At 41.5% G+C, this 16,348-nt stretch overlaps 1 protein-coding gene across 3 annotated transcripts in view; it reads right to left on the bottom strand.

The window, feature by feature from the left end:
- Window positions 1-11,596: 11,596 nt before the first annotated feature.
- Window positions 11,597-16,348, bottom strand: part of LOC116389572 (dehydrogenase/reductase SDR family member on chromosome X) — a 36,397-nt gene continuing 31,645 nt past the window's right edge. For all 3 annotated transcript variants that reach the window (XM_031858348.1, XM_031858347.1, XM_031858345.1), the window contains one exon: window positions 11,597-16,283. In XM_031858348.1, the coding sequence (XP_031714208.1) occupies window positions 16,104-16,283 (180 nt within the window). In that variant the 3' untranslated portion in view covers window positions 11,597-16,103. The remainder of the gene's footprint in view (window positions 16,284-16,348) is intronic.

Genomic DNA, 16,348 nt, shown 5'->3' on the forward strand with positions numbered 1-16,348 from the left:
AGAGACTGTTCTGTGGATTTATCAGTCCAACACCAGGCAGCTGAATGACAGTATCTGTCATCGATTCAGCAGCTGCAGAGAGACTGCTAATACAGTGCAGGTTGAGCTGCAAATAATGTCATCATTTCCGAAGAATACCATGGAATTCCAGCAAGCAGAGACATTGAGAAGACTTTAAGATGACTATATAACTATAAGATAATTTAAGATCAACTGCACTGTTCGCTTATTTACATGCCTTTCCTGATTCATACAGTTTCGCATGATCTTTCAGTTGTGGTCAGTATGCTCTACTGGAGGTTCAACACCACAGTACTTTAAGACTCCTCCTCCCAAAGAGAAATTAAAAAGGAAAAAATATCAAAGATGGGCTGGCTGCTGGCTTCGCTCATACCGGCCTGTTCCCTCCAAGGTCAGGGATGAGTATGAGTCATAGAATTAGTTCATAAATCATTCAATGGTTGAAGAGTTAAAATGCCAACACCTCGAAACAGGTTTGTGACTGTCCAAATGCTGCAGGAGTATCTTCAAATACATTTGCCGTTATGACGGAAGTAAAGAAGTCACATGATGAAGTATAAAGAGCAACAAAGTGCGTGTAGAGAGGAGGTCGAGGTGGATGGATGGATGGGTAAAACAAACAGTCTCACCTCGGAGACTGTCATATGTGTACCGTGTGAAACTTAAACTCAACATTGACTTATTTTATCTTAACCTAACTTACATAACTTACGTCACATACATAACGTTAACCAGGTGTTGAGTTCTATGGGACCACCTCGCACGTAGAAAAAGAGACATTACAGTAACACCGTGCTATAACATTAATCATGCTTAAGATACCAGGAAAACACATGATACATGTTCAATATTAACTGTTCTTCATTAGGAGTTTCCAGGTGACATCACATTTCTTACAAAACCTAAATTTGCTAAAGCTAAATAATTTTGAGCATAATTTTAGGAGACAGGGAAGGCCAGAAGGGCTGGAAAACAGCCAGCACACCTTTGATTAACACATTCAAATGAGTCTGACATCTGCGTCATGATTTGAGTCTTCAGATTCACGTAACACGATAATAATTTACTCCTCACATCTCCTACAGTATGTGCTCTCTCCGCCATTGTCTCTTTTCTCCTCCTCTACAGGATGATACTTGCCTGATAATCTAAAGCAGGTTTATTCTGATCTTCATCAGAGGCCCACGGTCGCACACGTCACACCTTCCCTTCTTCCGCAATCCCTCAATTTAGTGTGACCTTCCCAAAGCTGTGTCTAGCCAATATGTCTCATTATTGCACCGTGGGGGCTCACCCACTGACACACACACACACACACACACACATACACACACACTCTGGTAGACGCTCACACAGATCACTGATCATTAAAGAAAGCACAAGAATACTGACAGGCACACACAAACAAATCAGATGCATGAAAACATGATACACATACCTCTGCCACTTCAACAACACACACACACACACGCACACACACACACAAACACACAGAGACACATACGCAACCTGCGGCAAAACCAAAAGTAAAATAAACAGATTATCTGAAATAGGTTTTATTATATTAGGAGAGGAAGGTGTTTGTGTGTGAGAGGCCATAAACCTCCTTAACGTCTTTGCCATCTATTTGTGCGATGGTCACGAGGTGACATCACAACCGAAGCTCTTTTTCAGCTCAGGCTCATGTTTGCCGTTAAGTCGCTGCTAACGCCGTCTGGGCTTTTTCTGCCACTGCTGCAGGTTTGACAAACTTTCCACGGATTTTCAAAGATTTTCTCCAACATAACTGTAAAGATAAACTTTGATCTATTATTACAGTTTATTCCTAACTGACATATTTTAGAAAATGACGCCCCAACTGGGACCTTCAGTCACCACTTTTCCACAACAATCTACAGTGGGTTTATAGGGCGACAGATTCACATTCCCCAAATGGAGTAATAACAGAGTCAGTCTGACATTTGTGGGCTTGAGGGCCTCCACTCATTCGAAGACATCCAAAGACATTTTTATTTATATGCCACGTTTTTCTTTTTTTCTTCTTTGGTGATCTTCTTTCTTTCTTTCTTTCTTTCTTTTTCAGACTTTACATAGATTCATGTATAAGGGTTCGCTCATTTGTTTCTTCACTCAATAACTCAAGTTAGTTCCTTAAGCCATGGAGCCCATCCCTTGTTTTGCTTTGGTTCGATAAAGAATGTACCACAAACTACGCAATTGCTATCAAAAAAGTGCAATAGAAATCAAAAAAAACTGGTCTACACAACTAGATATGGACATGTTTGGTGCTGTTTTTGTCAGTAGAGCAGTTTTAAAGCTTGTAAGAGAAGAATGGTACAAAGAAAACATCTAGTGAGCTTGTTTGATGAAGAGCTGCAGGCAACTGGCTGAGACATCACCAAGATAGATAACTCCTTTTACCGTGCAGTCCTACCGCATACTAGCAGTCCCACGACGTGTGCATCACAAGATCTGATCTCGGTTTCCCGTTGTATGACTCGACATGGGTATCCCAGCCGTTAATCTGCTATCTGGAACCAGCTGCTGCCAGCTGGTGAGTGTACTTTAGCCACATATGCTCAAATATTTTACTTGAATTGCTATAAAATATTTAGGTTCCACAGTCCAACTTCCAACATCAGAAGACTGTAGTTCATCTGTTCCATCATGTCATAGTCCGTAACACTTTTTATATACACAGCTCGGGTGTCTTTGACACGGGGAAGATATGAAAGAGCAGAGACAGCTAATTGAATGTTATCCTTATCAAAGACATACAGAACAGAAGATGAGAAATGGCAGAATGCAGAATGAAAGCATATGCTTTGATGTGAGCGTATTGGGACTAACTGATGCCCTGAGGGTTAGTGTGTGTGTGTGTGTTTAGGTGTGTGTGTGTGTGTGTGTGTGGGTGTGTCTGTCAGAGGTAGAGATTGCGTTCACATGATGACAAATGTCTCTCTAGCAGACTGCGTGTCACTCATTTGTCTCCTGTTCACTTCTCTCTCTCTCTCTCTCACACACACACACACACACACACACACACACACACACTGTCATGTCTCTGGACAGCCTGGACAGTGTGTAGGTGTGTGTGTGTGTGTGTGTGTGTGTGTGTGTGTGTGTGTGTGTGTGTGTGTCATTATAATATAATGCCTTTATTGACCTGATGCCCAAGGACACCACAGCACTCCCCATCTATGGTCGCTTAATGGACGGCTCTTGTCCTCCTCCTCGTTTCAATCAGTTTTCATCTCTCTCCTTCTCCAATGATCTCCTCCCATCCCATAGACTCCTTCTCCTCCTGATCTTCCCAGCTACTCCTAATCCAGTCAATCTCTCTATAATCTCCCGCTCTTCTCAGAGTCCTACATAAGTGAACGGGGAAGAGGAGAGGAATGAAAGTCGAGGAACAGTGATGCGTTTTAACTCCCCAAAGCACACACTCCTACACACACACTTCACACACTCCATTTAAAGTGAAATCGAGTGTCTGGTGAAAGCCCCCCCCTTCATTTATCTGTCAGATAAAATAAGGAGAAGTCTGGATTTGCGTGTGTGAATCCCACAGTGTATGCGAGCTGTACTATGGGCAATTACATGCGAATGCGTGAACATATTTCTGCATATGTGTGCATGTCTATTCTTTTCTTTGATACAACCGAAAATACATTTGTTATATTTTTTATGATTGGCTTGCAAAAATATTCCCAAATATACGCTACAGCTCTGTTACACATGTCGGCTTGGACATGGGCACTGATGCATAAAAGCTCAGGGTCGTCTGAACGCCCTGGGCACAACAATCATGTTTCAAGTTTCAGTTTTATTCGTTAACACAGGCTCAACTCCAGAAGTGGCCAATGTGGAAGCGCAAGTAACACTTCTGCCCTCAGACATCGTTCTAACAAGTGTGTTTCAAGCATACTGACACTTTAAGGGTCAGGTTATCTAAACTGTTTTTTTAGATGTTCGTTCTCCAACCATGACGGAAATCAAGTGTTTCCAGAGGTTCCAAAACGGCTCCACTGGGAGGCAACTGCCATAGAGGGGAGTGATGCAGTATTGTTTAAATATGGGGATATGGGCCCACATTTTCAGACAATCTCTCCTAGGAGATATTGGTGTCGCACTCGGTTGTTCACATGGAAAGTGACGGATGTAGCTGTGTCAAGAAAGCAGCTAGTCTGTATGAAATTTCATGCCGATCCAATAATAGATATTTCCATCTGGACCAAAAAAATATCACAGCTTTAAAAAGATTGAGAGAGATAGATCTCCGGTCACTTTCAGGAATATTTCCGAGGTCCTCTCAGCATCTACATATTGTACCACCAGGGGTAGATAGTCATCTGCTGTCTTCAAAACGTGTTAATTAATTTCAGGATGGGGTCTAATCACTCTCAGTCTCTTGTGTAAATTCTATTTTGTAGTTTCAGTCACACAATAAAAACTTTTGAAAAGTGACACCTTGTGGGAGTGAACAATCTCAGAGGTGAGTTGTTTCTCTCGAGGTGTGACATTTCTGCAGCTTTATAGTCTCAAAGACCACAACACAGACGTTTATTTCCTCTGCTGCATTCACTGTATGCTGCTCAATAAGCATCAGGACACGCAGATCAATGAGCTGTCAATTCTTAATCATGTTTTTTTGTGACGTGGGCCCAATGGTGATTTACAAGGCAACAGTTCAGAAATAACTCTGCGGTTGAAATATGTTCTGATAAATAACTTTCAGGCATGAACTTACAAGAAAGCTACAAAATTGTTCTGTCAAAAATCCATCATGGACGAGCAGGAGCGGAATTGTTTTCAATGGATTTCGTTTAGCAGGCGCCTTCACGAGCTGACTTTATATCAAACAAGAACAACAACTTGAATGGTTGAGGTTCCTAAACATTGATTCGTGTCTAGCAGTTTGCTCAGCATTGTCAAACCAGACAGACGACAGTTCAGGAATACAGAGGTGACCGCGTTAAACTTGAGCTCCTCGAAAGGAGCATTGAAATCAATGAGCTAAGCTTAGCTGTTTGTCAGTCAGCTAAGGTTTGGCTCATCTATATTTGTGTCTGTTTTCTCCTGAATCTATCTGCAGCTCTCCTTGAGATTTAATTACAGAGCTGTTGAATTACTGTGAAAGAAACAGTTTAAAGGTGGACCTGGTACAGAGCAGAGTCTACAACTGGTAACAGGCCAAATTACATTCTGTTTAAATCAACATTAGCTGATGGAATAAAATACTTTATATACCTGTTAGTGCTACTTTGATGATGACCTGTGCTTTTTGCACAGTTCTGAATTGATACAGGATTTACAAAGTGCATACAGGCCTTTTCCTGCATATCGTATATGTGTCTATTCTTTTCACATCCTGCTGACTTTTGTATTCAATTATGAATCAAAATGACATTACAAATTACAATTACAAAAACAGGTGCGTTACCACCCTCTGTACATGTGTAGTGAGACCGTTATTTGCTTGATTCATTGCTAACATACTGGACCCAATAGAGGTTTAAGTCATCCGACTGTGGGATTGACGTCAAACAAGCGTATTTGTCCTAAATGTTACACCGTTGCTTTGACAGCACCTGTCACATTAAGATTACTCACAATGTTGATGCTCATTAACCCATCAAAGACAGTTTGGAGGCAGTAAGGAAACAGATTCAGTCTCATAGTTGTCACCACTAACAAGGCCATAACCTGATACCTATTCTTTCTTTTGTCTTCAACACCGTGGCCACGGATTACTGTAAGTTGGGCGGACTTTGACTGTATTCAATTCAAGTTTCACACTGAGTATTGATTCCACCGCGATAGTTGATTGACCGTGATGACGTGGTATCGGCTCGGCATACAAGCTGCAGGAGCTCATATTGTCTCAGGAGAGATGGATGGCCAGGTGTGAAATCCTCCGGCGCGGTAAGCCCTGATGCATCACAAATTTCAAGGACGTTGCAGGGCGAGAGAGGCAAAGTGTTTTCTTTCCCAGAAAAGAAAAGGAGAAGGAAGGTGGGATAAGCCATTCACCTGAGAATGGAGAGGAGATTGTCATTCAGCGGGCGTCTGATGGCTGTCAGGCAGTTCTCCTCCACTGCAGATGTGACGTGAAAATACACTCCTCTTTCTTTTCACTCCGCTGTGTCATCCTCCCCCCCCCCCTTCATCTTCTTGGTTCCTTTCTTTATCAGGCCTGCTGTTTCTCTCTCCACTTTCTCCTTCTTTTTTTTTGCTCTTTTTTTTAAATAATAGCTCTCTGCCCTCCCACCTCTTTATTTCCCCCCAATTTTCTCGTCTTCTCTCAATCCTCTCAGCAGAGATGAGTGGGTGGAGTGAAGCATTGTGCCCTGGAGATTGTTGTGCTATCCGCTTTTCAGACGGGTTCTGCTGTGTCCGTGTGTGTGTGTGTGTGTGTGTGTGTGTGTGTGTGTGTGTGTGTGTGTACTTGCAGATCCAATAACACAACAAGACGAATGGATATTCTAGTCTGGCTTAAATTAATGATCTGAGCTATTGGTTCATCGTTGTTGTCCGACAGATATATATTTCTTACTTAGAAAATGACAGCTTATTTTCTGTTTCTCCGGCTTTTCTTACAATTCCTGATTTTGCGTTCAGACATTTTTCCCAGTTTATTTTTATTCTTCTGCCTGTTTTTCTTGCTTTTTTCCTTTCTTATTTCTCTCTCCCTCATGACTTGTCCTCTTCTCCTCTTATTCCTTTCCGTGTCAGCTCAGAGAGAAATATATCCCCCTCTCTCGCTGCATTTCCACATATCTTCGTACTTACCCCGCCTTCGTCTCCTCCCCTCCTCCTCTTCCTCCTCCTCTTCTTTGGCCATTTTTAGAAAGAAAATTCCTTCCTCGCCCACAGTATATCTCTGTGGGTGTTTGTGTGTGTATGGAAGTCTGTGTGTGTGTTTAAAAGATACTAAGGGATACACACATGCACACACACGAAAGCTTAACCACTCACCGTCTCAAGCCTCATAAATTCCTCAGCAGACTTTGGATACGATACTTTCCCCAACAGCCCACTGTAAACCACTGAATGCTATTTTCTATCATATAATTCCATTTGCATTGGTGACAAGGGAGGGGAAGGCAGTGATACCAATTCTCCACTAGAGAATTATCGGTCGTACACAGTGTTCGGCAAGAATGAAAAAAGCAATGCATCATTGGATAAATCAAGGCAGTAACTGAATAATTACTGAACATCAGTATCTCATTTGTAGTTGTTTTTTTTTTCTACCTCAATTTGTGCTGTTATTCAGGTCATTGTGTTTGTTTGCTGTGGTTGAGACAGAAGGTGGTTGTGTGTTCTTTTCTTTCTTCTTCTCTCTGCAAGTTGAGCGGCTGTGTTTGGAATAAACTTTGTGGGTTACTGAAGGCCAATACCATTACTTTTCCTTCTGAAAATAAAAATAATCTTCTTGTCCTTTTTCCGGGTTTTTAAAGTTCATGTTCAAGCCTTCAAGCCCACAATTAGAGGTAGTCTGTTTACTGTTGAATAACCTTCTTGAATATTTGATCATTGGGTCACTGAGAGAAAATAAATAAGTGAATATAATAGGACATAACAATAATAACAATAAATAATAAAAACTCACCTCTATATGACTGTGGTCAGAAAGTAACTTTTACTTACATCACCAGTAAAACAGACGCCTGGAGCTCGCTGTCCGGGGCGCCGAATCAACCACTAAAATGGATCAAGACGATGAGGTGAAACATATTTTATTACATTTTTTGCAGGTTTTGCTGGTTGATGAAATACAACTGAGACCCCACGGATGTATGATTGGCATCACCATCACCTGAAACAAGTTTGGGTGTGTTGAGCGTAACGAAATGCTACATGATCTTTTTGAATGCACAGTGTCAACATGCTAATAGATATAGATATAATGGTGAACAATGAAGGTTTTTCAGAAAACTCAAACTCATAAACATTACACATATATTGCCCACATTTCTACACAGAACAGAATTACCTGGATGAACTACTCCAGAGTGGAGCCCAGCAGGTAAGAGTCATGTCATCTATGAGTAATTACATTCCGAAAATACTGCATGATTGTCAGCTCAAAGTACTGCTAATTTCATGGTACACTATATATATATATATATATATATGACAGGATTTTCTAATTTGAGCTCACGAGACGTAATCCATGGCCTCAAATTTTTATTGAAACGTTCCCATGTTTTGTTCAATACGTGTGAAAAAATTAAATCGTTTGATCAGTTAATCATTTCGGCAGTGCACAAGGCCAAGTTGGTTGCAGATAGCTATGCGTCGAGACTCTTTAATTAAGCTTTACTTAAGCTTAAGGATGAGTTGTCAAGACATGTTGACACGGGATTATTGTTAGTAAAAGGCAATTACCAAGAGTATTGAGAGCTGCCTGAATTATATCGTCAGCGATATGCTGAATGAGAGAATGCTATCGACTTTACAGTTAGTCAACTGAAAGTCCCTGCAAAACGTGATGGTTAGAGGTGTGTGTGTGTTGAAGCAGTTGCACTGCAGTTTGTGCTTCGGAGAGAAAGGCCAGTCTGTTGTGCTGGCTCACTACAGAGTAGAAATCTCCATCTGTATTTCTCTATCTCCTGGACTCACGCCAACTGCTGCCTTCCATATAAACGCAGAGCCCCAACCGAATCAATCTGGCCACACAATTAGAGAGCACATGTGGTCTAGAATTATGAATAGATTAACAGAGATGCATAACGAACAAACGAGGACCTCGCAGAATGCAAAACTGTGCAATGATAGCTCTCTGATGAGTATGTTTTTTTCACCGGCACAGGGTGTGGAACATAAATTCTGAGTTTGACCTCTGTGTTGTGAACAAGCAGCAGATGACTGAAGTCGTTTGCCACTGGAGTTGTTGCATGGAAAAGTTTATTAGAGGAACCCTCACTCTCTCCAAATATGTGCTGCTTTATTTCTTTATATATTATACCAAACAGCATGATAAGCAGTTTCAGGGCTCTCATGATGTAAGAAAAAATTAATTTTACATAAATCCCTGTTGTAACAAGACTGAGATGAAGTAACATCAAAAGCCTGACTGTGTCAGCAGTAATCTTAGTGCTGACATGCACTGACTTTCACCTCTCCTTCCTTATTAGCCAGGTGAGGTGTGCGTGCGTGTGAGCGTGTGTGTGTGTGTCCACCCATCCATCCCTCCATCAGGAGTCTTGACAAGGTACATGTATCACTTAGCCCTGGGCTGTCCGGCCTTTCCCATCAGCCACCGCTGCCTGGAAGATTAATGACCGTCTTAATCTCACACTTAAAGACTGTTAATAGGTGGACCTGCAGACAGACGGACCTCTCTCATACTCTGCAGGAAAGAGATCCTCATTTTGTGTTGTATGTTTTGCCATTTATTCACCTACCTCTACAAAGTACAGCATCACTGTTTTACCATCACACAGGTTTAGTTTGTTTATTCATAAGATAAGAGATGATCATAATAAGAGATAAAAGACTAATCTCTCTAAATGTAACAAAGCATTTTTGTCTGTTATATGGAGGTCAAAGAAAAGGCCATTCTGTTTTTCTTTCCAGTCATTGAGAAAACTCATCAGTGCATCTATATTAGACATCTGTTGGACACATCTGTTCAGCAGATTGACCTCAGATGATGATGAAGAATGAATTAAACTATGGTTAATAAATTATGAGCCAAACTAGGGAAAATGTTTGAGCTTGTAATTAGAGGGGCACTGGTTTGATTCCTTGGTAATTTATTAGGAAATGAGTGAGTGAGCTGTAAGGAACATAAAAAATAATGTGGGTAACGTATAACAATTACAATTTCTAAAGTTTAAAAATGATTAAAAGAGCTGAAAATAAAATTTACAAACCAAAGAAAAAGTGCATTTGCTCTTGTTATCGCCTCTTGGATAGTGGTTGAACTCCCTCACCCTTTATTGTAATAGACAGCGAAGAGATGACAGGAAAGGAGGGGGGAAAGAGATAGGGAATGAAAAAAAATTAATTTTAAGTGTTGCTTTTTTGGCACAACAGTAAGTAACATAATAATATTACTTCTGAGCTGAGAAGGAACCGGGTTATCCAGATGTGTACGAGACCATGTTGCAGGTAAAAAAAAAGGGACTGTGTATAACCAGTCCTTGAATATTGCTATGAATAACAATGTCCTCTCAGTCATTTGGCAGTAATTAGATAAATGAATGCTTATTAGCCACTTCCTAGTTTATGAGTGTGCATGCAATGATTTCATTAAATCTCCCATGAGGAATTCCTGGAGGGAGAACTGCCACTTAATGGTTGAATAAGGACCTGAGTGTGTTTATAAAGCTCATACTCATTGTCATAAACCACAGTCTGTCCCAAGTATAAGAGCATCAATTACCAAGACGTGAATGAGGGTGATCATTTTGTCATTTCAGGTTGCTCTTTCTTTTCCCTCTCTCTGTTTTCTGCCCGAGTGAGCTGAGACGACAGTCAATTAAGTGCAGACATGCTGTATTGTGTGTGTCCTCATGTTACAAAGAGCTGAAGAGGCAGCGCCTCATTCTCCTCATTGTGTCAGATATTCATTCTAACAAGTTGGCATATACACGATGTACCTCTGCTCGTCTGCCATTCAAATGCGCATTGGTGATTTTCTGCTATGGTTCTTTGCAGTGACATTGGCTCAGCTGCCTAATCAGTCGTGTCTCAGCGGCACTTTTCTTTAAGACATGAAATGCTGCTTCATATAGAAACTCTACTCTCACACATGCAGGTGGAGAGATGTCTAATTCACTTTGTCTGGGTCACAATTTGTGAATATATTTAGTGGGGAGCGAAAGAGAAGGATTCTGTTTTGCCTCTCAGATTTGTGTGTTTTCCTTTCTGAAATTAAATCCTCAGTTAAAGTCTCTGCAGTTATACTCCCCCTTCTAAGTACCGTATGCAAGAAAACCTATACTTAATAAAGAAATGTGATATCATAATAAATTGTGAGTATTTAGTATGTAGGCATATCACATCTTATATATTTATGAAGTGTTTTCTATGTTAACATTACTCTGAGCTCTATTTCTCACCATAGAAAGTCTTTCATAAGGGCTAAAGGAACACGTTTACACATTTACAAGTGAAACGTATGTATAGCAGCACAACCTGACGCTGCCTTTGGCTAACATGTTTGCTGATTCTCTGCTGACTAATGAAATAAATTTGACCGTTGAATCAAGAGTTTGTTAGCTTTAAGGGTAAAACAATCTTACACAGAAAACCAAAGAAGCGCTGATAAATTTGGGCAGCTGTCATTAATTGTGTAGGACTATCACATGTTCTGAAAGTATTGTTATAGTAATTTAATAATTTATCAGTGGTACTGATTGGCACTGTCTGGACCAAGTCTGATACGAGGACAAACAGCATTGTGACCTGATAGTAAATGTGTGTGTGTCTGAGTTTCACTGGTGGATCTGAGAATATCTCAAAAGTTCAGACTGTGCTCGAGGTTCGCTGTCTCATGCTGCGTGTCGGCAGTCTGACAGCTTCTCACTCACACACAAGAGTAAAGGACGGAGAGCAAGACTGGCACAATGATATGTTTATTGAGAGGCTTTGGATAATAGAAAAGGTGGTGGCTGCTGCTGGAATATCACAACCATTGACAAAGAAAACATGGACATGAACTCCCTTATCTAGACACATACACACACACCCACACACACACTCTTCACCTCCACTCCCGTCACTCCACAGAGAGAAAAAACTTACGGCAATGCACAGGACAAGACGGTAATCACAGTTTCTACGAGCTCATTTCTACATGAAAAAATTCACAGTTACACATATACGAGGGAGCTTTTCTTCTTAGGCACGGCAAAAGCAGTAAGATGCATATCTCAACAACGACAAAATGATGATGAAAATAAAACATTTTGCACGTTTTCATAAATCCTCAGGGGCCCAGATGGACTGAATATTTACACGGGATTTAAAGTGGGAACATGCTCTTTTTGCAGCCCGCAGGGACTCGAGTCAAGGTCGCACTCGCACCAAAGGAGAAAATGGGTAGAGCATAGTATATGGCAATAACGGTGACAGGACAAATAAATGCCTGCATGTGTTTGCTCTTAACCGGACTGCTCCCAGAGTAAGGACTCAGTTCATCTGGTTACCCCCTGTATACATCTTTATATTATCTCTCTTCTTAGACATATACACATTTATAATTTGCAGAATTTGGGACTGAAACATTTAATATAAATGTAATCCCAGGTCAGACCGAAGAATGGCTATTAGAACATCATCAGTCTACATACAGCTCCACTGTCCAGCGGCGACAACGCTTCGAAACGATTATATACCAGTAATTCAAATACAGACAATATCACAGACAGTTAATTGAGCCTGTTATTTTTTTTTTGCTCTATTTCTAATTTTGTAATTCAAGATCAGAAAGTTCACTGTGTTGTCCTGTCTGTGCAGAGCGCTTCAGGTGTACGGTAAATATATAACAAGGTAATTATTGATAATTTAGCAGCCTTCTTCTGCACGCTAACACAACAGGAACACCAAGGCAGACCCCCACACTCCTCCCCTCGTCTTTGGAAAACCTTGTGCTCAGATAGGAGAGACAGTCAGTGACTCTCTCCCTCTCTCTGGTTCCACTACAGCTGCTGTAGCAGCTGGACTGTGAAACATTTTAGCTCTTTGACAGGTTGTAGCACACACCCGTAGCCTTGTACTTTTTAAAATGAGAGCCGCTAGACTAAGCTGGTGTTTTCATTTGTGTGAAGGGAGGCGAGCGCATTTGTTTAAACAGGCCCTGGGTTTAGCGGTTTGTTATTCTGTTATTGAGTCCGTACAGTTGTCTCAGGGAACCACACAGTCAAACAAGGAAGCACTGAGGCGATAAAAGGTTCGTTTCCAAGCAGTTTGACAACACCGAGTAGAAGAAAAGATACTCAAGTACTGAGGTGTATTGCTGGCATTAAGTCAATTTCCACACAAGTACTACATCAGAAAAAAAAACCCCATCAAACCTAAAAGATATTTGCTTTGAACTTAGAATTTCAAACATGAATTGAACTTCCATTTCCACCACTACGGTTCTGGATTGTAATGTTTTGCAAAATAATCGCAAGCTAAAAACTGAAGTGAATGTGTTTAATTGGCTCACAGGAATGAGCTTCTCTCACTCAAATGACATAAAGCCAAATTAGGTTCCAACTTGTTCCAAGTTGTACAGAGTCATTCAGTAATTATGAACTCATTTTCTCCCTACCATTTCATCTATTCACCAAAGTCTATCATTCAAAGTTAATTAAACCCAACTGTAATGGATAGAGAGGAATATTGTCATTTGAAACAAGAAGACCAACCATCTTGAGTTGTCAGGCGATGTGTAAGTGTGGGAATCTCCTGCATCTCTACCATCCATCCCATAGGACATGAATGCAGAATTTGTCTAAAGACCCTCCAGACGCTTTATTTCATCACAATGAGCCGACAAGGCCTGGCCCATTCCAAAGGATCCTCTACAAAAGGCCAAGAAACACTGCCGTAACCCATTATGTGCTGATCGACTGCTCAATGGAGCGTTCGGGGAATCTTTGTCAACTCGTGAACTCACGTGATCATGATGACCTGCCAGGTATACGGGTAATCATACCACATGGACTCGACCCGACTATAGGGAATAAATAATGGAAGCCATGGCATGAGCGCCACCATTTGCAGCATGGACATGTTAATCACACAGGGCATTACAAATAAATGGAAGTAACATGGATATATTTACCACTAACCCGGTCCACTGTCCACCTGGTGTTCATTGTGAGTTGTACGTCATACATCACAACTCACACTGCAACCTTTGTTGGCTGTTTGATGGTAAAAATAAACAAAATAGTCTATAATTGAGGTGACAAGGAGAGCCTGAACACACCATTAGTTTTTATCTCTGCATCCTTCAGGACGTTCAGCTCCTGATAAATCATCAAACCGCTTGAAAAACAATACTTAAAACAATGCACATTAACAAGGTCTTCATTCAGCGGTTTCCTACGTCTAGACAGAGACATTTTGAATTCCTGCTGGTAAATTTATAATTTTTTAACTTTCACACTCTTGGGTTATTTTCCTATTCTCAATGTCTGTCTCTGTGCTACTGGCTGAATTAGCTACAACAGTGACACTATTGCTTCACATACGGCAGGTAATAACAAACGCTTGGATGCTCAGTGGCAGTATTCAGAGCAACAACATACACACAAGGCAATGGGATGGCATGTGGGGCAGGATTCTTAGCCAAAACTTATTCATTTGAGATAAAACTTTTCATCTTCACAGCTAAAATGGTTTATCACAGTGATGGCATTATGGCGCAGTACGTGTGTGTGTATGCGTGTGTGAGAGTGAGTGTTTGTCCTGCATGAATAACAGACGCATTTGTTTGCTGTGTGCTTGTTTAGATAAGCCTGCGCCTGGATGTACAGCTTCCAATGTTTCTCTGTGTGTGTGTGTGTGTGTGTGTGGGTGTGTGTGTCAGCTCAGCAGATGGAGTTTGATTCTCATGACACAGGGAAATCTCAATCCCACAATGCACTGGGAGCGGCGCCAAATGTGGAAGCAGCAGCAGCAGCAATGAGGAACCAATCACAGCTTGAATTCTAGAGAAAAAAAAAGTGCTTCGCCTCTCTCTTCCTCCCATCGGTGTTGCGCCAGGAATCGCCATTGTTTGGCTATCCATCAACATGAATTGGGTCTAGAGAGCATGAGTTAATTCTCAACTTGTGTGCATAAAAACACGCACACGTATCACAGACACAGTAAAAGCGATTAACACAGATCACAAAGGAAAATGGGGACAGAAGTGGCGGTTGGTTCCCCATCGTTTCTGAGCAAACAAAAGCAAACAGGAATGTCTGTAAATCCTGGCTTCATATGTCAACAGTAAGGAAATTCCCCAGAACAAAACTGAATGTATCATCCCTCTTGGGTCTATAGGGGGAATTATTCCAAAATTAGGCCTACTTTTACATGGGATCTCTTCCTTTTGTCATCCCAAATCCCCCGACAAGAATTGTCTTTTGTTGGATTGCTGAGCCATGGCGCGAGAGAGAGAGAGAGAGAGAGAGAGAGAGAGAGAGAGAGAGAGGGGTTGATCATATTTTCACGAGAACAGCAGAACATAAAAAATTGCTTTATAATACACCTACCGGCAGTCAACACAAGGATTCAGTAATAAGCAGTAGAAGCACATGAATGTACCAAAAAAACAAAGTGCTCCCAGTCAAACGAGTGGGATGGCAGGAAGATCGTTAAAATCATTGTGATGTGTCAAAGCAAACTGATGACATCACATTCCCCTGCCAAGAAAAGGCAGGTTCAGATTTGAAAAAACAGGACATTATCACGGTGCATGAACGTGTGTTTGTGTGTGTGTGTATGTGTGTGTGTGTGTGTATGCTAGGGCTTGATCACCATGTGATTTTGAAGTCAGTGCGCCAAAATTGAAGAAAAAAAAAAGCAATTTTCCAAATAAGCATCTTAATGTTTGCTGGGATTTATACTAAGCCTCTGAAACAGCAGTTAGCTCACTGAATGAACGTCTTCACTGAAAAGCCGGACTAATGACATTAAGGCAGAGTGAGGCAGGTGTAATTGCAGGTTTTAGAACGTGACACCGTGGAACGATTTCTCTGGCCAGACATCAGGTTAGTTATGATCAGGGAACTGATATCTGTTAATAACTTAGCAGCTGGCCAGGATCTTTGACAGCAAAATCATATATTGATACAACCCTATTGTGTGTTTGTATATGTTTATTTGCTCATCGCGAAAAAAGAAGAAAAAAGAAACGTTCTTTGGCGGGTCTGGAACAAATGGAGGTCTTCACTCCCCTAATAACCAATCACAGTCCAGCGGCGGATTGTCAGATTGTCAACATAAATCTCGATGAACACCTCGGTGTGAGGTATGGACGGAAATAAATTCGGAGAGAAAGGGAGGTGGAGGAGAAGGTGGCTGGTTGCCCCGAGGTAAGGGTCTTTATCAAGGTTTCCTCCGGTTAGTCGTCCCTTCCTCCCGTGCTACTGCAGGCCCAGCAACTGGACGGTGGTTTCCCATAGGCTTAGCCGCAGCTGGGGGTCAAATGTTGGTTGTGATGTCATTTCTCTGCGCCCGTTGGCCCAGTAGCCCCCCCCACACTCCCCCTCCAAAGCCGGTGACAGAGCAGCGAACAACACTGTGGCAGCGCCCTCTGCAGGAGTCTGTGGAAGACGTGCGCGCACACACACACACACACACACACACACACACACACACACACACACAC

Source organism: Anarrhichthys ocellatus, unplaced genomic scaffold, assembly GCF_004355925.1.
Source record: "Anarrhichthys ocellatus isolate YVR2014 unplaced genomic scaffold, GSC_Weel_1.0 scaffold20, whole genome shotgun sequence".
Lineage (NCBI taxonomy): Eukaryota > Metazoa > Chordata > Actinopteri > Perciformes > Anarhichadidae > Anarrhichthys > Anarrhichthys ocellatus.